The sequence below is a fragment of the Dermacentor silvarum genome, chromosome 8 (genome assembly GCF_013339745.2).
Source record: "Dermacentor silvarum isolate Dsil-2018 chromosome 8, BIME_Dsil_1.4, whole genome shotgun sequence".
Taxonomy (NCBI): domain Eukaryota; kingdom Metazoa; phylum Arthropoda; class Arachnida; order Ixodida; family Ixodidae; genus Dermacentor; species Dermacentor silvarum.
The window spans coordinates 136,439,949-136,463,934 of NC_051161.1; the positions used below are offsets into that span (position 1 = coordinate 136,439,949).

Sequence of the window (23,986 nt, forward strand, 5' to 3'; positions counted from 1 at the left end):
GGGAGCATATTTCGGCCGAAGGTAATAATTGTGGAGAAGACAGATATAGGGATCAAGGTACCAATCCACGTTTTAAAGAAACGGTCTCCCAAATCTAGTGAATTTCTTGTTTCAACGCTGAACCAGTATTTTTCAGGAATATTATGTAAGTGTAGAACTGGCGGTCGCATGTAAAAAATGGGCCACTTTTGTAACTACGCTGAAGACTGTTAAAGGAAGTGTTTTTCGATAATTATATCTAAAACATTTTAGTAATCAGGTCTCAAACGTATTTTTCGTAAATGCAAGCACAAAAACAGTTTTCACCAGCAGGTACATTTACAAGACTGAAAATACGCTATTATTAGCAACTACGAAAGGTCAAGTGTTAGAATGTAAAGGTGCATTGCATGTTACTCAGCTAATATGTTTAAGATCAAAATGCATAATGTTGAACCAGCATGTTTCTAAGACATGACCGAAACTGGCCGTTAAAGTCAAGCAATAAACTTAGTTCGTTCACGACATCAGCTGGGCTTCAATGCACTGGGAGGCAGCAGATTACACAACATTAACAATGACGGGATTCACTAGGTAAGACAGTCTTGTGAGAATTGTTAAGTTAGCTTACTAAAATGTAAACATATTTCGCAGTTGTGTTCTGGCCAACTTACTATTTGCCCCATATTTTTTGAATATTTTTAGTCTAAGTGAGGTTTTATGCCTAGCTACTGCATTTTCAGTGCTGAAGCCATTATATGAAGGATCAAAATATAGTCCTTGATTACCACTCAATGTTTCATAGGTGGTCCAGATCTTGCGACTACGTTAACTCATCCCGTATTTTGTTTCTTTTTTGCCTGTAGTTCTTTTTTTGCAATAGAGGAATTGATTTGTGTTCACACGTTTCGTTAGTCTTAAAAGAACGTGTACATACACAATCTGATTGCATTGATGTGGCTTCTTTTTTTTGCTTTGTAACATGTGGAAAATCGATCGTATTATAAGAAACGATGTGCGAACAGGCATGCAATGAGTTAGGAAAAACTCGCCGAAAGTAGTAACTACTTGTAGACTGTTTACCAGTTACATTTTTTTCATATTTTTTGTCTTCTCAATGTCAGAAAAAGTACCACTCAGACAATAAGTTGGGTGCCACTGACATCAAGCCACATCACCGTTGTGAACACAAGTTGAACTGTGACGCCTCGAACGCCTATGCGGCTTATTCCGGGTGCAGTCTGAAAGAAAAGCGCAAAATTGTGCTAGGCATGAGCATAAGATAGTTGCATGCTAATCTGCTTTAAACACATACGTGTGACCATGTTCTCGCTGAACCTGCTGCTCCAGTTTGCCTTTTCGTCTTTGGCACAATGACGTCGTTCCCGCTCCTCGCACGAGAGGACGTTTCGGAGGTACACGACGCCCTCGATGCGACGCGCTGCCACTCGCCACTCATCTTTAGCCAAGAAAGGAGTGCAGACAAACATCTTCAAAACGTCACGGCTGCATATGAAATCGGGGTGTACTCTGCAAACAGCAAAGTGGAGAGGTGAGAGTTAGTATAAAATTTTCCATCGAAATGCACAAGTTACTCGTCGACCGCAAGCAAAACATTGGAGATGACACTACCTGTCATGAGACCGCGTCCATAACGCACCGGTTCATGCATAGATTGAATCAAACAAGCAAATATAAAGAGCCTCGGCAGATAAGTTGAAGCAGGTAACCGTTTCGAAGTGCCTTAGGCTACGGAAAATAGTCAAGCTATTTAGTTCACATTTAGCGAGAGATTTCAAAATTTTATTCGCAGGAACTACAACTATGAAATCACCATTCGAATAGATGATGACTGCTGCTTTAGCTGCAATATATAGCCATTTGCTCTTACGAGAGCGTCTTACCGTCCCCTCTCAGTGCAAACGCATTATAACTTGGCACTTTGGCATACTGAACCCACCCCAGAATAGCCCTGCCACTTAAAGCAGCTAGCGTTGTTATAAATTCTAATCAGCAGATATCGAATGCATCATTTCGATAACACCCTTACAACCCTAATGTTGGCGCCAGGAAATATGGATACGCGCACATTGTTTAATTCTGCGAGCGTTTTCGCCAGCTCGCACTGTTACAAAGGTATCGCTCGGCGCAAGAGGCTCGTTTTTTCATCGGATCTTTCTGGAATGTTGCAGGCAATTTTATAAGAAAATAATCTTTGCCTTATCAGATTGTCTGTACGGTCTACCGCGAGAACCATTGATTGCGCTGCAATATACTACAAGCCATGTGTAAATAGTCCTCGGCTTGCATCCATGAAATGCGCTCACCGCTATCGTTCTGCTCGCAGTTCTACATCATTTGCTGAGCACAAGACACTGCAACATGAGTGAGTACGACACTCATGTGGCAGTGTCTTATTTATCACCGTCACAACATTGGAAATTAGGAAATATAAAATTTTTGAAAACGACGCTTTCTTCGGCTACCCACCGTGTTCTTGCTAGGGTCGCTGGGTCCATCTTTCGATGGATTTTCGCACAGTAGATTCGCCCTCATTCTTATAAAAAATGAGCACATCGCCCACTCCTAAGCGCGCGCACTAACCCACCGCGCAGGAGCAAGGGCAAGCTCAAAGGCCGGGGTTCTCGAGTTTCGGGACACTCTCGCTACTTTCAACGAAATCACTAAGGACTATCACCTGGGTAGGAGGACTTATGCTCCCTCTCAAAGCAAACTGGCTAGACCTTTGTCGTCCACTATACGCATGCTTCAGACCAAGTCCTATCCAAACCTGGCCCTTTTTCATTCGATCACTCCAGATGCTTTTAGCTCTACTTTCCACGACTGTGCGGCTGTTAGCAATCTAGAACACATGCTCTGGCGATGCCCCTCGTTACAGGGATCCAATCGCACCACGGAAGAAGAATGGAGCTCTTCCATCCAGAGCTCAGAACTTTCACGACAAACTTGGGCTGTCCAGAGAGCCCATGATGCGGCGGTTAGGCTCGGCCTACCCGTCCCCACGTGGGAGCGGCCCGCAGCTCTGCCCTAGGGCAGTGCTTCTCAGGACCTTGTGAATAAATTTCTTTATCTGTCTGACAGCTTGCACTAGTGGTGCAAGGCTGGAGCAAACACCGCAGCTTGTGATCGACCAAGCTCCAGCCAGGGTCGCTAACCCGACGACGCTGTATACTCAAACGCACACTCGCGGTCTCGTTCTCGAAACTGGTGATCTTCGACTCGACGACGCGTCGTCTCGGCTGCAGCTTCGGCACGGTATTCCGGATCGGCTCGCCGCCGACGCGCAGATTCTAGCTCGGCCGCACGATGCGCTTCCAGACACGGCCTGGCGAGGCGTTGACATGTCTAGGCGAAGCGAGGCACATGTGGTTGCTAGGCGACGCGAAGTGACGTCATGGCTAGACGTAGGAGGTGCGCGTGGTGCAGCAGCTCGGTGCGGGGCGAGGCGCAGCTGTGCCAAGTGGTTGCTAGGCAACGCGTGGTGAAGTTATCGCCAAGCGCAGTTTCTGGTCTACGATATACAGGCCGACCCCTAGCTTTAAACAGCTAAACAAAAAAGAAAGAGAAGAAGAAAAGAAAGGAGAAAAAGAACAAAGAAAAGTAATAGACAGTTTCAGTTTAGCGTTTGCAGCCAAACGTAAACGCATTAATAACGTAAATAAATAGCGTCGTCCTCACTGCGCATGCTCCGAATCTTATTGGGTTGCTCTGGTTTTCCTGCGCTATGATAACGTACGTTATTTGGCCAGTTTAACGTTCGTAATGTATACGGACGCAAAGAAATAGCGTTATCGAACATGGCGGCACCAACGGCTCCCGCTTCAGCGTGAATTCGCGTGATGGCTACGCTCTCACTTATGTTCCGGGCCAGGAACTATTGAAATGGGCTTTCGCTTTCTCTATACTCACCTGAAACGTTAGTTGTGAGCGCATTGCGCCTCCAATTTTCAAGACCATTCGGCGATTCAGGCGCCCGTAGGCCTAACGAGACGCATCCCCATAGCAACAACAAGATGGCTGCTAATGGACTGTCTTGGCTTGGATACGTTTGGCACGAAGCACCAGACGGCGCCCCGTTTTATAACGCCTACCTTACGTTTGCGTTCCCGTACGGTAAACGAAGTCTTGAAAGAACGCGCACAGTAGACAGTAACGTCCCTCAAACGTGCTTACGTTTACCGTACCTAAGCCGACAAACGCTATTCTAAACCTGTTTAATGTCCGGTGATGAGGCTTGAACCCAGGCACGCCGGCACAGCAGCCCAGTGACCTATCGATTAGGCAACAATCGCTACAATTGGCAAATTTGCTTTACATTGTGACACGCATACTTCTTTATCTGCATCTGGGGGCCGCATTTCAGCGGCGAATAAATCTTAAACGTCATCGCTCGGCGCAGGACGCGCCTGAATGTATCGCAAGCTTTGCGAATGGTATCGATGGTGGAACCATCCATAATCGTCGTCTGTTGTCGACGAAGCTTGTATTATCAGATTGCATAGGCGACATGATTTGTGTGGTAGTTTCTGGAAACCACGCCGGCACCAGCGATTACACTGAAACCCTCGACGAATGATGCATGAAAGCCGACGCGCTTGAACAGCTGATCAGATTTCGACGATCGCTGACTGTGTTCGCCGCCATCGTTGTGCTTCGAGTGTAACTTCCTTTTTTCGCCCAATAAGTTCGCCCAATAAAAACTTCGTTTCGTCATTCACAGCTTGTCTAGCTGCTAGGTTTATCATCTTTGTTGAAACTTCTTTAAAAATGATGTGTTCCGCAAGGAGAAGACAGTGGAAAGAAATACGAGGTAGCAGATGTTACACTTTAGAGAAAAAAGTAACCGATTACAATTACAACTAGCTCTTTGAAAAATGTAAGTGATTATGATTACTAATTACTTTCCCACGAAAGTAATTAAGGAAATACTAAAAAGTGATTATTTGAGCGTTACTTTCCTCCCTAGTTTTATTAAACAGCTTTAGAATAATGTTTGTCGCCTTATGTACGTATACGTTAAACGCGAGTGCCCTTGCGGGACGGTCCGGTGCGCGTCCCTTCAGGCGTTTCAGTTTAACGTGCAGGAATGCTAACGTAAGAAGACCGTTACAAGACAGAGTGCCGTCTGGTGCCTAGGGCCAAAGGTATCCAAGCCAAGGCGATCCATTAGCAGTCATCCTGTTGCTATGCGGACGCGCCTCGTTTGCCTATAGGTATACGGACGCCGGAATCGCCGAATCTCAGAAATTGAACGCGCTATGCACTTGTAACTAACGTTTCAGGTGAGTTTAAAGGAAGCGAAAGCTCATTTCAATAGTTACTGGCGATCAATGGGAGTAAGATCGTAGCTATCGCGGGAATTCACGGTGAAGCAGGAGCCATGGGTGCCGCCGCCGTGTTCAGCAACGCTATTTCTAAGCGTCCGTAAACATTACTAACGTTGAACTCGCCAAAAAAACGTACAGGTGCCCACAAAATAACTCGGAACGCCGGACCGGTGGCCTTTCGTCAGCGGAGCGCGCCGGTGAAAAAGTAGTGCCAGGGTCTGCGCATGCGCGGTTTCCCTAGCAAGCTCACCTCGCTCCCCAGTGCATCTAAATAGGTGCTCCAAAAGAATAGCGTTGGGTGCCTTTTAGCGTTGTCATATGGGGGGCTGTGCGGGTGCGGTCTCAGAAACGCTGTGCGCGCGCGTGTGCACGCGATGGAGCATAAGTGTTCGTGTGTGCACGTTAATGGACATCGGCGCCTACTTAAGCGAAAGGCTTAACTGGCTCATTAGTCGCGGAATGTGAACGTCATCGACAACACTTGCGGTATCCAAAATCAGAAAGCGGCATACTACGCCTCTACCGTTCAAAAAAGCATGTAAAAGTGAATTCAGCACCTAGTAGCTAAAAATAATTAAGAGAAATTCAAGAGTATCAACGTATAATTAAAAGTAAATATAGGGTGATTGACAAGACCAGTACACGGTCAACATACGACACCTTTATTAAAGTGTGCTAAGGTGAATTACTAAGTAACTAGGAATATTTAAGATTAATATATAGTAATAAAGAGTTGCGAACAGTAATAGAGACTGTTTAACATCAGTTCGAGACTCCGTGATAAGAATGGTCACGCTAAATTAAGACTAATTAAGAGTACCAAAGAGCAGTACGTACTAATAAGGATCAAATAAAGACTCCGTAACAGCAAGTAAGAAAGCAATTCAACCGAATTACGACGAGAATACGCCACAAGAAATACGCGGGCGTTTAGCGATTACGCTGCACAGCGCAGCGCGCGAGTACGGCGTCGCCTACACGCCGCGATCACCCCCCCCCCCCCTTCCTCAGATGTGTTGTCGCTGCAGCGCTAAGAGGGACAAACCGCAAGTTTTTAGACGCAAGGCAACGCCTATCTAGATGCACTAGGGAGTGAGGCTTGCTAACCAGGGCTGCCGCGCACGCGCAAACCAAGGCTATATTTTTCCGCTAAAGTTCCTATATAAGAAAAGTACCGCCATCTACTCTTTCCTCCGCCACCTCCTCTCCTAAAGCGCTTGCTTTTACTTTACTTTTGGCTTGCGAAAGCCAAGTCGACGGTGGCGCACCAAGAAAGTCCACGTTGAAGCTTTCAGGCCGGGCGCGCGCCGCCGCCGCCGCCGGCGACTGCGGCTGCGCAGAGGACTTTCAACATGGCTCTGAGGCGGAAAAAAAGAAAATATAAAGAAGTGAAAGCGCGCGCTATCATCGTCCAATCGGAGATACAGGATAACACAGGAGAGAGCGAAGCGGCATTTGTCAAAGGATGGCGGTACTTTTCTTATATAGGGATTTTATTTTCCGCGGGTGTGCTCCGCCGACGAGCGGCCGCCGGTCTGGCGTTCCGAATTATTTTGTGGGCAACTGTACGTCGTCATAGCACACATAAACCACAGAAACCCAATAACGTTCGGAGCCTGCGCAGTGAGGACGATATTTCTTTACGTATACGTAATTCGTTTACGTTTAGTTGCAAACGCGATTCTAAAACCGTCTATTAACGCTGCGCTCATGGAGTATAGCGATGAAATGACGCCGACGGTGTGTTTATGCTGGAGATCAAGTCTGTAATTACATGCATCACCTACCGCCGCGAGATGTCTTTTCTTGCCACATAAACTGTGTATATTCGCATTACCTCCGACAAAAAACAATAGTCCAAGACTGTATCGAGAACCCAGCGGGATGACAAAGGTACGAAGGCGATGACGTAGTGCCATATATTCAGTACGACTCACGCAAGGTAAATACATCTGGTAGCGAAGCTTCCATAGAAGCCCATACGTTAAAAACATGGTTGCTTACCGGGGTTCATGCACAGTAAAAGTTTTTACACCCAAAAGGGTGTAAATAGGCTTGTCGCAGAGACGACACCCTAAGGGTGTAAGTTAGCACCTATTTTACAAGGTGCCTTTTCGGCACACCCTAAAACAAGGGTGCCCATGTAAAGAAAATGTAGGGTGGTGTGAAAACACCCCAACCGAAGGGTGGCAGCTACACCCTTCATTTATTTTCCCGTATTTAACACCCACTGTGGAGGGTGCCAGATGGGTGTACAGCCCCTGCACCAGATGTCAAATAGCTTGAACCGAACTTTAAAGTGAAACACTTTATAAATGAATGAAACCTATGGTATATTGCTTACAGTTGCCTGAACTTAAATGTTTTTTTAAAGTTAAATTATAGTTACTCAATATAGATGTATAATGCATGTGGAGATTTAAAATATTCCGAGCCGTGCTTTGAAAAGTGCATGTTGTCTCATGCAGGAGTTCAATATGCATCATGGTCTCAGTCATCGGAGATGTATCACTTTTTTTTTAAATCAGCTCAAGCTATACAACTCAAACACAAGTTATATGTAACGTACACATGCACTATACACACACCACACAAAACATCACATTTAGCATGTCTTAGATCTCTGGCTAATATGTATTCTGCTTCACTCCATGGACATGCAAAAGAAGTCACTGCTGCATTTGTACAAAAATGCAAAGCTTAACTAAATGGTGAAGCACATATATGAGACCTATATGTAACGATTTGAAAAGAAAATGTGAATGAACTTTATTGTATTTCATACAAGGAGCAATAAAATACAAACGTTATTTGTAAAGTATCACTGTAGTTAACAATATAGTTTGCAACTGATCACAGTAATTCACATGGATCACAGTATATCTGTGGTATAATATATGTGTATACTGAGTACAAGTGAGAGAGTACGAGTGAGTAAAAGCAGAGCAGCCATTTGCAAAAAAAAAACTGTGTGGTGGCCTTCACACAAAAAAATGATATTACATTAACAGAGGTGACACCACGTATATATCTGCTCTTCATCTGTGCATGTTTCACCCGAGTACACAATAAGATTTGTTCAACAGTAATATGACACAACTCTGTAAGGATGTTTCTACAAACACATTGCTGATATGTAAAAACAGCCGTTCTGAAATAAAACAACGGTTCCTTTGGAGACATGCCACCAGCAGTGTCGACCACGAGGTTATGGGTGATACATGGCAATTAGTTGCTAAATAACAAAAATAAAATATATTTTATTTTTAGTTTGAGTGGACTCATTGTAATAAGGAAATTGAAGCAAGCTCTCTGCACAACACATATAGACTTTAGAATCTGGAAAAAATGCAATTACCCACACAACTGCAGCATGATGAACTTTGGCTATCACAGCACACGAAACTGTACCCAAGGCTGCAGTGAGCACAAAGACGCGCTCTTCGAGGGGACGTTCTGCTCACATCACCCAACAGTGGGCAGCAGTAGGGATTCGTGCAGTGTGCTGGTAGCCCGCTGCTGGGCGACGTAAGCAAAATGTTGCCTTGAGTTTCAGCAGCATCTCAGTTTTAGTTTCGCGTGCTCAGACAGCCTAAATTCATCACTCCACAGTTCTGCGGGTAATTGTATTTTTCCAGATCCAAAAGTTCACGTCTTGTGCAGAGAGCTTGCTTTAATTTCCTATAGTTACAATGAGTCTGCTGAAACTAAAAGTAAGATATATTAGATTGTTAATTATCAACTAATTACCAGATATCACCCATCCACCCATGGTCGGCACCACTGACAGCATGTCTTCTAACGAGCCGTCCTTGTACTTCAGAACGGCTATTTTTAAATATCACGTAAATTCTTTGTAGAAACACCAGTATATGTAGTATATAAGCGACTAGCTTTCACTCGGATGAGGCATTGGCAACACATGTACAAAAAATAAACGAGCTAAAGATACTACAGCCTGCCAACAGATTAATAAAAGTTAAGCAAAGGCTGCCGGTATTCATGACAATGTAACAGTACTTCAGCCTGATAATTGTTCCACACAACATTTTTTACAATCCAAAACTTGTAAAAACTTTGTAAAACCTTATAAAAATTGGATACTCTGTTGCGTTTTGACTAGTATGTCAGGCCTCAGCTGCTAAGTTATACATAATAAACATAAAACATAGTTCATAAAAGGACAGTCAAACAACAAAAACGTTCACTTGTATTGGGTAGGTTACACTATGCAACACATGCGCAAAATATAAAATATTGACCAAGCAGCATGTTATGAAAAGTTGAGCACTGGCTGCCAGTGTTGATGTGCCCTATAAGGGAATACAAATGTTAACAGTTGTATCATGCAGTACTTATAAGCTGGGACGTTGTTCCCTGGCTGGCAAATAGATTTCATAAACAAACTATGTTAAGGAAGAGCAAGCAAGCTGTAATCTTTGTACAAGACTGCTGACAATTGTTTCACACACATTAATGTTAAGGCAGACCTAATAAGAACTAGATATATTGTAGTCTACTTTCCAGCACATAGCAACACCCAGCAACGTTTTCGATAAATACGTGCAGACTACAGTACACCACGTTTGTTTTTCGCTGACCTACACTTGGGCACTATTACATTGTCTGTCAAGCCATCAGAACAAAAAAGGTGCAGTCTATAGATAATGTGGTTGGCACGGAGCCAGCGGAAAAAGTTACTGGATCATGCTATTATCGTGATCAAAAAGAAAGAAAATGATACATTAAAAATTGCACAAAACTATTGCTCAAGCTATTGCACAAAATTGTCAGGGTAGCATTCATATGGTAACGTACATGAACCTCAGTGTCGCATTGCCTGCACAACTCTGTTCACAAACTTTGTAACAACCACTTGGCATTGTTACATTCAAACCAAAAACAATCGTTCCAGTACTGCACTGGTGTTGAAGTATTTAGGCCCATATACTATGTTCAATACAAAAAATGAACTCATGATTGCGATTATCCCTTCCTCCGCATTTTTGACCATGAACAGCCGCGCCTTGTCGACACAGAGGTGAAGAAACTCTGCCTGTTCCAGGTTGTGGCCAGAATACACCATACAGGGGGTGAGTGGAACATTCTCGTCCTGCAATGACAACAAAGAAAGCTTACTGATCATGAAAGTATATTAATGCTTTTGTGTAAGCACAATATAAAGGGGTTGCTATGCTTGTCATGGAGCGGCATATTTTCGAGAGATTTCGTGTGGTTTTAACGCCAATTAATGGCCGCCAAAAAAAAACGTGTCTTCACTGTGCGTATAATTTCGAGAAGGCGACAGGCCGATTAACGGGCGTCAAAAACGTCGTGGCCCCACGGGGTGGCATCTCGTTTCGAGACATCGACACGCCGATTAACGGACCTAGAGGTGTGCGTCCGTGTGGTGCATGCACTGCCGGGGCTCGACCTTGGAGAGAGGGCAATCTACCATCCTTCATCCATGCTGAAATGGGCACGGCCAAGACTTTTGGGAGGAGTCATGAATTAATTAGGTGAACGCTGCATACCGGCAGTTCCCCTACATAGGGAACTAGAGAAAGGAGAGGCTATTTAAGCGCACGTTTTTGTCCCAGCTAGTTAGTCTAGAAGCTGAACCTATGTGCTGCTGAGAAGCCATCAGGGGGCTAGTGCCGTCCAGTATCTCCTGGGCCGCCTGGTCACGTCGGAATTCCGAGGAACTAATCGACGTACGAGACTACAAACCAACGTCTGCAACGAAGCTCATGGTAGATCGCCTTAAGTTAGCTCAACCTGCTTGAGAGAAGACGTCAAATCTAGACTCCCGGGAAATCCAGCCCACCAATTGCAGCCACCTCAGCAAGATCGGCCCGCCAGCATTCTTCAGGAAAGCTTCGCGCGCCGACTTCACGGTTTATGGTCTTGCTGCTGCTGCCCGGCCACGCGTATGACATCGTTGTTTTCTTTTGAACATTATTTTAGTGAAATGCTGTTAGGTGTTATTCTTGTGTATTTGATCCGCGCCGTTTCATATGTATATGTATTGTTAATTGCTGATCACATTTCTCTGTCATCATTGTGTTTCAGGGGCGCTATACCGTAAAAAGATTCCAAACTGTTTTGATTCCAATTTCTGCAATCAGCCTCCACGATTGGTCAAAACATTTTCGAGCCACTCCCAACTTCGCCTGTCTGTCACGTGACGTCACGAAAACCGCGACAGCTCCCCATCTGATATAACGTGTACACACTGATTATGCATGATTAAACCGCACAAAAGAAAAATAATCATTCCTGATTCGACGCCTTTTCACCATTAGCCCTCTGCTATTATCCAATGTTTTCTGGATACGCCCACTTCGCCTATCTGTCACGCGACCTCACAAAACTGCGAAAACTCACCACGTCAAAGTGACGTGTATGCGAAAAAAATGCATTATTATGCCGAATAAAACTGAAAATTTGCCTTAATAGCCACAGACTGCCCCGTTCCGAAAGGAATAAAAGATGGCTGCCCGCGGATCACTCAGGCTCTCGCTACTCGTACCTGCCGGTGAGCATGTAATTATTTGTGCATGATAAGCATTTTTGTGTATCAGTAAAACGTTATCGAGCCTTTTCGCCATGCATACAACATCGCTCTGCCAACTCTTCCTTGCTGAGGACCCGTTTTAGCGGCATTCTTATTCTTCCGTTGCACGCCGCCGCGATTTTCGACCAGCCATCGCAAGCTAAGTAAGGCGAAGCGGACCAATCGGAGAAGCCGGCACCACCCTCTTCATGCGGTTGTCTATTTTCACTGTGCTGGCTCGGCCCCATCGAAACCCTCTCCACTAGAGCGTGCTCCTCTTGTCAGCCAATTAGATAAGAAAAACCGCTGAGTATAAGCAATTTTATTGGTTTTGAAAGCGAACAAAGGTGACCTATAAACGAGGAGAGTGCTTGATTGAGTTGTTCAGACAACGCCGCGGGTCACCGCCTGATGCTTGCGTCGGTGGTTACGTAAATTTGACGTCAGGAGTTTGCAATCAAAACTGTTTGGAATCATTTTACGTTATAGTGCCCCAGGTGTGTTTGTATTGTCTTTTTTATTATTTTATTTTATTAATCGTGTATACTTATCAGGCGATAAATATCTGTTATTTTGTTTACTCCAGACTCTTTTCACTCTGTTCGCTTGAGTACGGAACGACCAACCGGCTTGTATACCCCGTCGATTGACTTCGCGCCGACGACGAACGGGTGACAGCTGTGACACTTATGCAAGCAAGTATAATGTCATGCAGCCTTAACTGCAAACAATGTAGGCTGTAGAGAAGCTTAACACAACCCAGCATTATTGGAATAACCTGTGTAATCCAAGCAAGGTCATTTTTGCAGCATAGATGCTCCTCACATCGAGTGCAAGAGCAGTTCAAAGTTGTTCGTTTGTTCATACTTACGTTTTGTATATTGACTTATGATTTAATTGCTGTTTTTTTATTATTTATACATGTACTGTTGTTGTTCATCCTAATATGTACAGCACTTATTAATGATTGTATCGCCCCCGCCCCCCTATGTAATACACTCACTGTGAGGGCTTTACCGGTAGCATTAATAAATAAAAATGAATAAATAGGAGGTGAAATTAGGTAGCATGTCAGTTCACATTAAAAAAAATGCATCTGGATCTTTATACAGTTGCCAAACTGTTTCTACGATTGAAGCCATTTGAGGAATTACAGCATTGTTTAGATCCGATTTCATTAACAAAAATGTGAAGGAACTTACGTCCTCATGTACAAATAGCGCTGGCACTGCTGGTTGTTCCTTCCCATTTGAAGCAATTGTCCTCAGAGTTGCAACAGCAAGGAGGTCTGTAAACAGATGACAATTCGTGTTAGCTTCAATGATCACACGGACATGTGCAATACAATTGCACAAAATTCTTGTTCTTTTTTACTTGTAAAACCTCTGTTTACCTTTGATTCAACAATATCTTTGTTTTATAAAAGTGCTGAATATAGCAATCACAAAGCAAGAGGTTATAATCGTCACACAGAAAATTTCGATCGCGATCGAGGGGACCGCACTACCATGTAGATCAAACGTGGTAAATTCCTCGTTGGCGTAACCTATTCTCCGCGCACAGGCGCGGTATTTCGGACAGCCATTCCCGCGCCTGCGGGTCAGCCATGCCAGATTATACCTTTCTCACGCCTTACGGCGCTCTACCTTCAAAATACCATCACTGATTTTCCCGGGGGAGCAGTTTAGGCATTTTCTTTGAGTTAACATGTTTTGAAAAGTCACGGAGAGCATACGGAACGACCAACCGGCTTGTATACCCCGTCGATTGACTTCGCGCCGACGACGAACGGGTGACAGCTGTGACACTTATGCAAGCAAGTATAATGTCATGCAGCCTTAACTGCAAACAATTTAGGCTGCAGAGAAGCTTAACACATACGAAAAGGCTGGCATGAGCGAAAATACTGCTCCATGACAGTAGCCCCGGTCTCCACTACGGCCCCTACTGCTCCCCCGGGAAAATCAGTGATGTTATTTAAAAGGTAGAGGCACGAGAAAGCTATATAATCCGGCATGACTGATACAGCACGAGCGCCGCAGGCGTGAGTATGTCCATCCGACGTAACGCGCCCGTGCGAGAATAGGTGACGCCAACGAATAATCTACCCCGAACGTAATCCTTTTTCCCATTCACGCGTCCTTTTTGCCGTAAGACGCCGTTTACTGGCATTTTCTAAACAATATTTATGATCGCGACGCCGGCTTACCACATACAAACAAGATGACAACGGGCTTACCTCGTGAGCAAGTTACGAGCACGTAGACTGTTGAACATCCGTTGAGGGGGTAGCGCTGAGCCAACACGGCTGAGCTCAGCGCTACCGTTGAGGGCAGGCTTTCCGCATCCAAGCATGCACATACGTGCACCTGAACACACGACTTCTTCGATGCCATTGCGTGCAGAGTTTTGTAGACGAAGTGAAACACATTCAGCACAAATATCCCCGCGCTATGACGGCACATCACGAGCACACACGCGCACGTCACACAGCGACAAATTCGGAACTTCGCCATTTTGAACATGCCGAGAGTCAACCAGCGTAACCATCCATCGCTTCTGTTCTTCGCTCCCGTTGCGTCAATCTCTGTTCCTTGGGGCCTTGCTCCACTCTTGAGTACAAATCAAGACATATTTACGGTGAACTAACAATCTGCACAACATAAAACGATAAAAGCCGACTGACTACACATTCGCAGCTGCATCAACCGCTTGTTAGATCCTTCGAGACCGGAGGCGCAGCGCACGGTGCCACCTGGTGCCGCGCTCTGTGAGCACGGAGAACAAATCAGATTCGGTTTCGTTTTCCAGTTTATGCTGTAGTTTCTGGAACAGTAAAATTATTGCTCGACAAATTATTTAACTCTGAAAGAGGATAACGCTTCCTCTTCGACAAGGTAGTGCAGTTTGTTCAAAGAGATAGAAAAAGCAAGGAGAGGAAAGGCAAGCAGGTCAACCAGACAAGCGTCCGATTTCCTACTGGGGATGGCAAACCCCAGTGCCCCTGTGTTGCAATGCAGTGCACTGCAATCTGTCTAGTGTAGTGCTAATTTGGGGTGGTTGGTGCATGTAATGAACGGGTAAATAATGAGTTGTGTCATAACTTTTTATCAATGTTAGAACGTATATTTTACGAGGACTGATATCCATAAAACTACTTTTTCATTAATATTTTAATAGGGCATATTGTTATTTCAATATTGAAGCGAGACAATATGTGAAGTTTAGCCATTTGACAGAAATGCTGTCAGCGGCACCAGCCTCGCAAAATATACACCTGAATAGTGTCGCATAATGCACTGGTGTTCCACATATATGCACCAAAAAGCTTTTCTCGAAAAATAGAAAGGAGAACGTCATGCAAGCTCTTTTCGAAAGAATATCTTAAAAACTTGATTCGCTCACCAAGTTCGCACTTACTGGGTACATTTTGCGTACAGGCTGACTTGAATATTGTAATTACCGCATGCTCTTTAAATTGAAAATGAAAGCTAGCCGATTGCAATAAGTACATATGGAGTTTAATACTTTACGATAGATACACTTAACATGAATTGCCTTGAATACTGTATTACCGAATAAAGCGCCTTTATTATCACCAATGCTCTGGGCATGTTATATATAGCCTTTGTCGAAGACACCTGCGTACACATGTGTGTACACAGTAAAAGTTTTTACACCCAGAAGGGTGCAAATAGGCTTGTCGCAGAGACGACACCCTAAGGGTGTAAGTTAGCACCTATTTTACAAGGCGCCTTTTCGGCACACCCTAAAACAAGGGTGCCCATGTAAAGAAACTGTAGGGTGTTGTGATAACACCCCAACCGAAGGGTGGCAGCTACACCCTTCATTTATTTTTCCTTATTTAACACCCACAGTGGAGGGTGCAAGATGGGTGTACAGCCCCTGTACAAGATGTCAAATAGCTTGAACCGAACTTTAAAGTGGAACACTTTATAGATGAATGAGACCTATGGTATATTGCTTACAGTTGCCTGAACTTAAATGTTTTTTTTAAGTTAAATAACAATATATATGTATAATGCATGTGGAGATTTAGAATATTATTCCATGAGGCGTGCTTTGAAAAGTGCATGTTGTCTCATGCAGGAGTTCAATATGCATCATGGTCTCAGTCATCGGAGATGTATCACTTTTTTTTAAATCTGCTCGAGCTATCAAATTCAAACACAAGTTATACGTATCGTACACATGCACTATACACACACAAAAACATCACATTTAGCATGTCTTAGATCTCTGGCTAATATGTATTCTGCTTCACTCCATGGACATGCAAAAGAAGTCACTGCTGCATTCGTACAAAAATGCAAAGCTTAACTAAATGGTGAAGCATATATGAGACCTATATGTAACAATTTGAAAAGAAAATGTGAATGACTTTATTGTATTTCATACAAGGAGCAATAAAATACAAACATTATTTGTAAAGTATCACTGCAGTTAACAATATATAGTTTGCAAATGATCACAGTAATTCACATGGATCACAGTATATCTGTGGTATAATATACGTGTATACTGAGTACAAGTGAGAGTACGAGTGAGTAAAAGCAGAGCAGCCATTTGCAAAAAAAAACTGTGTGGTGGCCTTCACACAAAAAAATTATAGTACATTAACAGAGGTGACACCACGTATATATCTGCTCTTCATCTGTGCATATTTCACCTGAGTACACAATAAGATTTGTTCAACAGTAATATCACACAACTCTGTAAGGGTGTTTCTACAAACACATTGCTGATATGTAAAAACAGCCGTTCTGAAATAAACAACGGTTCCTTTGGAGACATGCCACCAGCAGTGTCGACCACGAGGTTATGGGTGATACATGGTAATTAGTTGCTAAATAACAAAAATAAAATACATTTTATTTTTAGTTTGAGTGGACTCATCGTAATCGGAAATTGAAGCAAGCTCTCTGCACACACATATAGACTTTAGAATCTGGAAAAAATGCAATTACCCACACAACTGCAGCACTATGAACTTTGGCTATCACAGCACGCGAAACTGTACCCGAGGCTACAGTGAGCACAAGACGCGCCCTTCGAGGGGGCGTTCTGCTCACATCACCCAACAGTGGGCAGCAATAGGGATTCGTGCAGTGTGCTGGTAGCCCGCTTCTGGGCGACGTAAGCAAAATGTTGCCTTGAGTTTCAGCAGCATCTCAGTTTCAGTTTCGCGTGCTCAGACAGCCTAAATTCATCACGCCACAGTTCTGCGGGTAATTGTATTTTTCCAGATCCAAAAGTTCACATGTCTTGTGCAGAGAGCTTGCTTTAATTTCCTGGTTACAATGAGTCTGCTGAAACTAAAAGTAAGATATATTAGATTGTTAATTAGCAACTAATTACCAGATATCACCCATCCACCCATGGTCGGCACCACTGACAGCATTGCTGTCTTCTAACGAGCCGTCCTTGTACTTCAGAACGGCTATTTTTAAATATTACGTAAATTCTTTGTAGAAACACCAGTATATGTAGTATATAAGCGACTAGCTTTCACTCGGATGAGGCATTGGCAACACATGTACAAAAAATAAACGAGCTAAAGATACTACAGCCTGCCAGCAGATTCATAAAGGTTAAGCAAAGGCTGCCGGTATTCATGACAATGTAACAGTACTTCAGCCTGATAATTGTTCCACGCAACATTGTTTTACAATCCAAAACTTGTAAAAACCTTGTAAAACCTTATAAAAATTGGATACTCTGCTTGCGTTTTGACTAGTATGTCAGGCCTCAGCTGCTAAGTTATACATAATAAACATAAAACATAGTTCATAAAAGGACAGTCAAACCACAAAAACTTTCACTTGGATTGGGTAGGTTACACAATGCAACACATGCGCAAAATATAAAATATTGACCAAGCAGCATGTTACGAAAAGTTGAGCACTGGCTGCCAGTGTTGATGTGCCCTATAAGGGAATACAAATGTTAACAGTTGTATCATGCAGTACTTATAAGCTGGGACATTGTTCCCTGGCTGGCAAATAGGTTTCATAAACAAACTATGTTAAGGAAGAGCAAGCAAGCTATAATCTTTGTATAAACTGCTGACAATTGTTTCACACACATTAATGTTAAGGCAGACCTCATTAGAACTAGACGTATTGTAATCTTCTTTTCAGCACATAGCAACACCCAGCAACGTTTTCGATAAGTACGTGCAGACTACAGTACACCACGCTTGTTTTTTGCTGACCTACACTTGGGCACTATTACATTGTCTGTCAAGTCATCAGAACAAAAAAGGTGCAGTCTATAGGTGGTTGGCACAAGCAGCGGAAGAAGTTACTGGATCATGCTATTATCGTGATCAAAAAGAAAGAAAATGATACATTAAAAATTGCACAAAACTATTGCTCAAGCTATTGCACAAAATTGTCAGGCTAGCATTCGTATGGTAACGTACATGAACCTCGGTGTCGCATTGCCTGCACAACTCTGTTCACAAACTTTGTAACAACCCCCACTTGGCATTATTACATTCAAACCAAAAAACAATCGTTCCAGTACTGCACTGGTGTTGAAGTATTTAGGCCCATATACTATGTTCAATACAAAAAATGCACTCATGATTGCGATGACCCCTTCCTCCGCATTTTTGACCATGAACAGCCGCTCCTTGTCGACACAGAGGTGGAGAAACTCTGCCTGTTCCAGGTTGTGGCCAGAATACACCACACAGGGGGTGAGTGGAACCCTCTCGTCCTGCAATGACAACAAAGAAAGCTTACTGATCATGAAAGTATATTAATGCTTTTGTGTAAGCACAATATAAAGGGGTTGCTATGCTTGTCACGGAGCGGCATATTTTCGAGAGATTTCGAGTGGTTTTGACGCCAATTAACGGCCGCCAAAAAAAAACGTCGTGTCCTCACTGTGCGGCGTATAATTTCGAGAAGGCGACAGGCCGATTAACGGGCGTCAAAAATGTCGTGGCCCCACGGGGTGGCATCTCGTTTCGAGACATCGACACGCCGATTAACGGACCTAGAGGTGTGCGTCCGTGTGGTGCATGCAGTGCCGGGGCTCGACCTTGGAGAGAGGGCAATCTACCATCCTTCGTCCATGCTGAAAGGGGCACGGCCAAGACTTTTGGGGGGAGTCATGAATTAATTAGGTGAACTCTGCATACCGGCAGTTCCCCTACATAGGGAACTAGAGAAAGGAGAGGCTATTTAAGCGCACGTTTTGGTCCCAGCTAATTAGTCTAGAAGCTGAACCTATGTGCTGCTGAGAAGCCATCAGGGGGCTAGTGCCGTCCAGTATCTCCTGGGCTGCCTGGCCACGTCGGAATTTCGAGGAACTAGTTGACGTACGAGACTACAAACCAACGTCTGCAACGAAGCTCACGGTAGATCGCCTTAAGTTAGCTCAACCTGCTTGAGAGAAGACGTCAAATCTAGACTCCCGGGAAATCCAGCCCAGCAATTGCAGCCACCTCAGCAAGATCGGCCCGCCAGCATTCTTCCGGAAAGCTTCGCGCGCCGACTTCACGGTTTATGGTCTTGCTGCTGCCCGGCCACGCGTATGACATCGTTGTTTTCTTTTGAACATTATTTTAGTGAAATGCTGTTATGTGTTATTCTTGTATATTTGATCCGCGCCCTGTTTCATATGTATATGTATTGTTAATTGCTCATCACATTTCTCCGTCATCATTGTGTTTCAGGGGCGCTATAACGTAAAAAGATTCCAAACTGTTTTGATTCCAATTTCTGCAATCAGCCTCCACGATTGGTCAAAACATTTTCAAGCCACTCCCAACTTCGCCTGTCTGTCACGTCACGTCACGAAAACCGCGACAGCTCCCCATCTGATATAACGTGTACACACTGATTATGCATGATTAAACCGCACAAAAGAAAAATAATCATTCCTGATTCGACGCCTTTTCACCATTAGCCCTCTGCTATTATCCAATGTTTTCTGGATACGCCCACTTCGCCTATCTGTCACGCGACCTCACAAAACTGCGAAAACTCACCACGTCAAAGTGACGTGTATGCGAAAAAAAATGAATTATGCCGAATAAAACGGAAAATTTCTCTTAATAGCCACAGACTGCCCCATTCCGAAAGGAATAAAAGATGGCTGCCCGCGGATCACTCAGGCTCTCGCTACTCGTACCTGCCGGTGAGCATGTAATTATTTGCGCATGATAAACATTTTTGTGTATGAGTAAAACGTTATCGAGCCTTTTCGCCATGCATACAACATCGCTCTGCCAACTCTTCCTTGCTGAGGATCCGTTTTAGCGGCATTCTTATTCTTCCATTGCACGTTGCCGCGATTTTCGACCAGCCACCGCAAGCTAAGTAAGGCGAAGCGGACCAATCGGAGAAGCTGGCACCACCCTCTTCATGCGGTTATCTATTTTCACTGTGCTGGCTCGGCCCCATCGAAACCCTCTCCACTAGAGCGTGCTCCTCTTGTCAGCCAATTAGATAAGAAAAACCGCTGAGTATAAGCAATGTTATTGGTTTTCAAAGCGAACAAAGGTGACCTCCTATAAACGAGGAGAGTGCTTGATTGAGTTGTTCAGACAACGCCGCGGGTCACCGCCCGATGCTTGCATCGGTGGTTATGTAAATTTGACATCAGGAGTTTGCAATCAAAACTGTTTGGAATCATTTTACGTTATAGCGCCCCAGGTGTTTGTATTGTGTCTTTTTATTATTTTATTTTATTAATTGTGTATACTTATCTGGCGATAAATATCTGTTTTTTTTGTTTACTCCCGACTCTGACTCTTTCACTCTGTTCGCTTGAGTACGGAAGACCAACCGGCTTGTATACCCCATCGATTGACTTCGCGCCGACGATGAACGGGTGACAGCTATGACACTTATGCAAGCAAGTATAATGTCATGCAGCCTTAAGTGCAAACAATGTAGGCTGTAGAGAAGCTTAACACAACCCAGCATTATTCGAATAACCTGTGTAATCCAAGCAAGGTCATTTTTGCAGCATAGATGCGCCTCACATCGAGTGCAAGAGCAGTTCAAAATTGTTCGTTTGTTCATCCTTACGTTTTGTATATTGACTTATGATTTAATTGCCGTTTTTTATTATTTATACATGTATTGTTGTTGTTCTTCCTAACATGTACAGCACTTATTAATCATTGTATCGCCTCCCCCCCCCCTATGTAATACACTCCCTTTGAGGGCCTTTACCGGTAGCATGAATAAATAAAAATGAATAAATAGCTGGTGAAATTAGGTAGCATGTCAGTTCACATTAAAAAAAACCATCTGGATCTTTATACAGTTGCCAAACTGTTTCTACGATTGAAGCCATTTGAGGAATTACAGCATTGTTTAGATCTGATTTCATTAACAATAATGTGAAGGAACTTACGTCCTCATGTACAAATAGCGCTGGCACTGCTGGTTGTTCCTTCCCATTTGAAGCAATTGTCCTCAGAGTTGCAACAGCAAGGAGGTCTGTAAACAGATGACAATTCGTGTTAGCTTCAATGATCACACGGATATGTGCAATACAATTGCACAAAATTCTTGTTCTTTTTGTACTTGTAAAACCTCTGTTTACCTTTGATTCAACAATATCTTTGTTTTATAAAAGTGCTGAATATATCAATCACAAAGCAAGAGGTTATAATCGTCACACAGAAAATTTCGATCGCGATCGAGGGGACCGCACTACCATGTAGTTCAAACGTGGTAAATTCCTCGTTGGCGTAACCTATTCTCCGCGCACAGGCGCGGTATTTTGGACAGCCATTCCCGCGCCTGCGGGTCAGCCATGCCAGATTATACTTTTCTCACGCCTTACGATGCTCTACCTTCAAAATACCATCACTGATTTTCCCGGGGGAGCAGTTTAGGCATTTTCTTTCAGTTAATATGTTTTGAAAAGTCACGGAGAGCATACGGAATGACCAACCGGCTTGTATACCCCGTCGATTGACTTCGCGCCGACGATGAACGGGTGACAGCTGTGACACTTATGCAAGCAAGTATATTGTCATGCAGCCTTAACTGCAAACAATGTAGGCTGTAGAGAAGCTTAACACAACCCAGCATTATTCGAATAACCTGTGTAATCCAAGCAAGGTCATTTTTGCAGCATAGATGCTCCTCACATCGAGTGCAAGAGCAGTTCAAAATTGTTCGTTTGTTCATCCTTACGTTTTGTATATTGACTTATGATTTACTTGCTGTTTTTTATTATTTATACATGTATTGTTGTTCTTCCTAATATGTACAGCACTTATTAATGATTGTATCGCCCCCTCCCCCCCCATGTAATACACTCCCTGTGAGGGCCTTTACCGGTAGCATGAATAAATAAAAATGAATAAATAGGTGGTGAAATTAGGTAGCATGTTCACATTAAAAAAAAGCATCTGGATCTTTATACAGTTGCCAAACTGTTTCTACGATTGAAGCCATTTGAGGAATTACAGCATTGTTTAGATCTGATTTCATTAACAATAATGTGAAGGAACTTACGTCCTCATGTACAAATAGCGCTGGCAGTGCTGGTTGTTCCTTCCCATTTGAAGCAATTGTCCTCAGAGTTGCAACAGCAAGGAGGTCTGTAAACAGATGACAATTCGTGTTAGCTTCAATGATCACACGGATATGTGCAATACAATTGCACAAAATTCATGTTCTTTTTTACTTGTAAAACCTCTGTTTACCTTTGATTCAACAATATCTTTGTTTTATAAAAGTGCTGAATATAGCAATCACAAACCAAGAGGTTATAATCGTCACACAGAAAATTTCGATCGCGATCGAGGGGACCGCACTACCATGTAGATCAAACGTGGTAAATTCCTCGTTGGCGTAACCTATTCTCCGCGCACAGGCGCGGTATTTCGGACAGCCATTCCCGCGCCTGCGGGTCAGCCATGCCAGATTATACCTTTCTCACGCCTTACGGCGCTCTACCTTCAAAATACCATCACTGATTTTCCCGGGGGAGCAGTTTAGGCATTTTCTTTGAGTTAATATGTTTTGAAAAGTCACGGAGAGCATACGGAACGACCAACCGGCTTGTATACCCCGTCGATTGACTTCGCGCCAACGACGAACGGGTGACAGCTGTGACACTTATGCAAGCAAGTATAATGTCATGCAGCCTTAACTGCAAACAATTTAGGCTGCAGAGAAGCTTAACACATACGAAAAGGCTGGCATGAGCGAAAATACTGCTCCAGGACAGTAGCCCCGGTCTCCACTACGGCCCCTACTGCTCCCCCGGGAAAATCAGTGATGTTATTTTGAAGGTAGAGGCGCGAGAAAGCTATATAATCCGGCATGACTGATACAGCACGAGCGCCGCACTCGTGAGTATGTCCATCCGACGTAACGCGCCCGTGCGAGAATAGGTGACGCCAACGAATCTACCCCGAACGTAATCCTTTTTCCCATTCACGCGTCCTTTTTGCCGTAAGACGCCGTTTACTGGCATTTTCTAAACAATATTTCTGATCGCGACGCCGGCTTACCACATACAAACAAGATGACAACGGGCTTACCTCGTGAGCAAGTTACGAGCACGTAGACTGTTGAACATCCGTTGAGGGGGTAGCGCTGAGCCAACACGGCTGAGCTCAGCGCTACCGTTGAGGGCAGGCTTTCCGTATCCAAGCATGCACATACGTGCACCTGAACACACGACTTCTTCGATGCCATTGCGTGCAGAGTTTTGTAGACGAAGTGAAACGCATTCAGCACAAATATCCCCGCGCTATGACGGCACATCACGAGCACACACGCGCACGCGCACACAGCGACAAATTCGGAACTTCGCCATTTTGAACATGCCGAAATTCAACCAGCGTAACCATCCATCGCTTCTGTTCTTCGCTCCCGTTGCGTCAATCTCTGTTCCTTGGGGCCTTGCTCCACTCTTGAGTACAAATCAAGACATATTTACGGTGAACTAACAATCGGCACAACATAAAACGATAAAAGCCGACTGACTACACATTCGCAGCTGCATCAACCGATTGCTAGATCCTTCGAGACCGGAGGCGCAGCGCACGGTGCCACCTGGTGCCGCGCTCTGTGAGCACGGAGAACAAATCAGA

General features: G+C 44.0%; 2 protein-coding genes across 5 annotated transcripts in view; both read right to left on the reverse strand.

The window, feature by feature from the left end:
• LOC125947385 (decapping and exoribonuclease protein-like) overlaps positions 1–23,986 on the reverse strand; it is a 67,337-nt gene that overhangs the window by 39,686 nt on the left and 3,665 nt on the right. For both annotated transcript variants that reach the window (XM_049672027.1, XM_049672026.1), the window contains exon 2: positions 1,295–1,509. In XM_049672027.1, coding sequence (XP_049527984.1) covers positions 1,295–1,509 — 215 coding nt within the window. The remainder of the gene's footprint in view (positions 1–1,294; positions 1,510–23,986) is intronic.
• Positions 12,943–23,682, reverse strand: LOC125947388 (uncharacterized). 3 transcript variants are annotated; one of them, XM_049672037.1, is made up of 3 exons: positions 23,432–23,682; positions 21,283–21,368; positions 12,943–13,171 (listed from the first exon to the last, which is right to left on the reverse strand). In XM_049672037.1, the coding sequence occupies exons 1-3, from the start codon at positions 23,655–23,657 to the stop codon at positions 13,148–13,150; spliced, it is 336 nt and encodes a 111-aa protein (XP_049527994.1). In that variant the 5' UTR covers positions 23,658–23,682; the 3' UTR covers positions 12,943–13,147. The 3 variants fall into 3 exon arrangements, with proteins under 3 accessions (XP_049527994.1, XP_049527993.1, XP_049527992.1); XM_049672036.1 differs by lacking the exon at positions 21,283–21,368 and adding an exon at positions 22,398–22,483 and having other exon boundaries at positions 23,432–23,678; XM_049672035.1 differs by lacking the exon at positions 12,943–13,171 and adding an exon at positions 17,650–18,627 and having other exon boundaries at positions 23,432–23,676.

What these genes read in the sequence shown, in the direction of transcription:
- LOC125947388 (XM_049672035.1), bottom strand. Translation starts at nt 23,657, where the DNA reads ATGTGCCGTCATAGCGCGGGGATATTTGTGCTGAATGCGTTTCACTTC. An exon ending in GCTCGTAACTTGCTCACGAG is followed by an intron (nt 21,369 to 23,431) that starts GTAAGCCCGTTG and finishes ATCTGTTTACAG; the next exon opens with ACCTCCTTGCTGTTGCAACT. An exon ending in CGCTATTTGTACATGAGGAC is followed by an intron (nt 18,628 to 21,282) that starts GTAAGTTCCTTC and finishes TTGTCATTGCAG; the next exon opens with GACGAGAGGGTTCCACTCAC.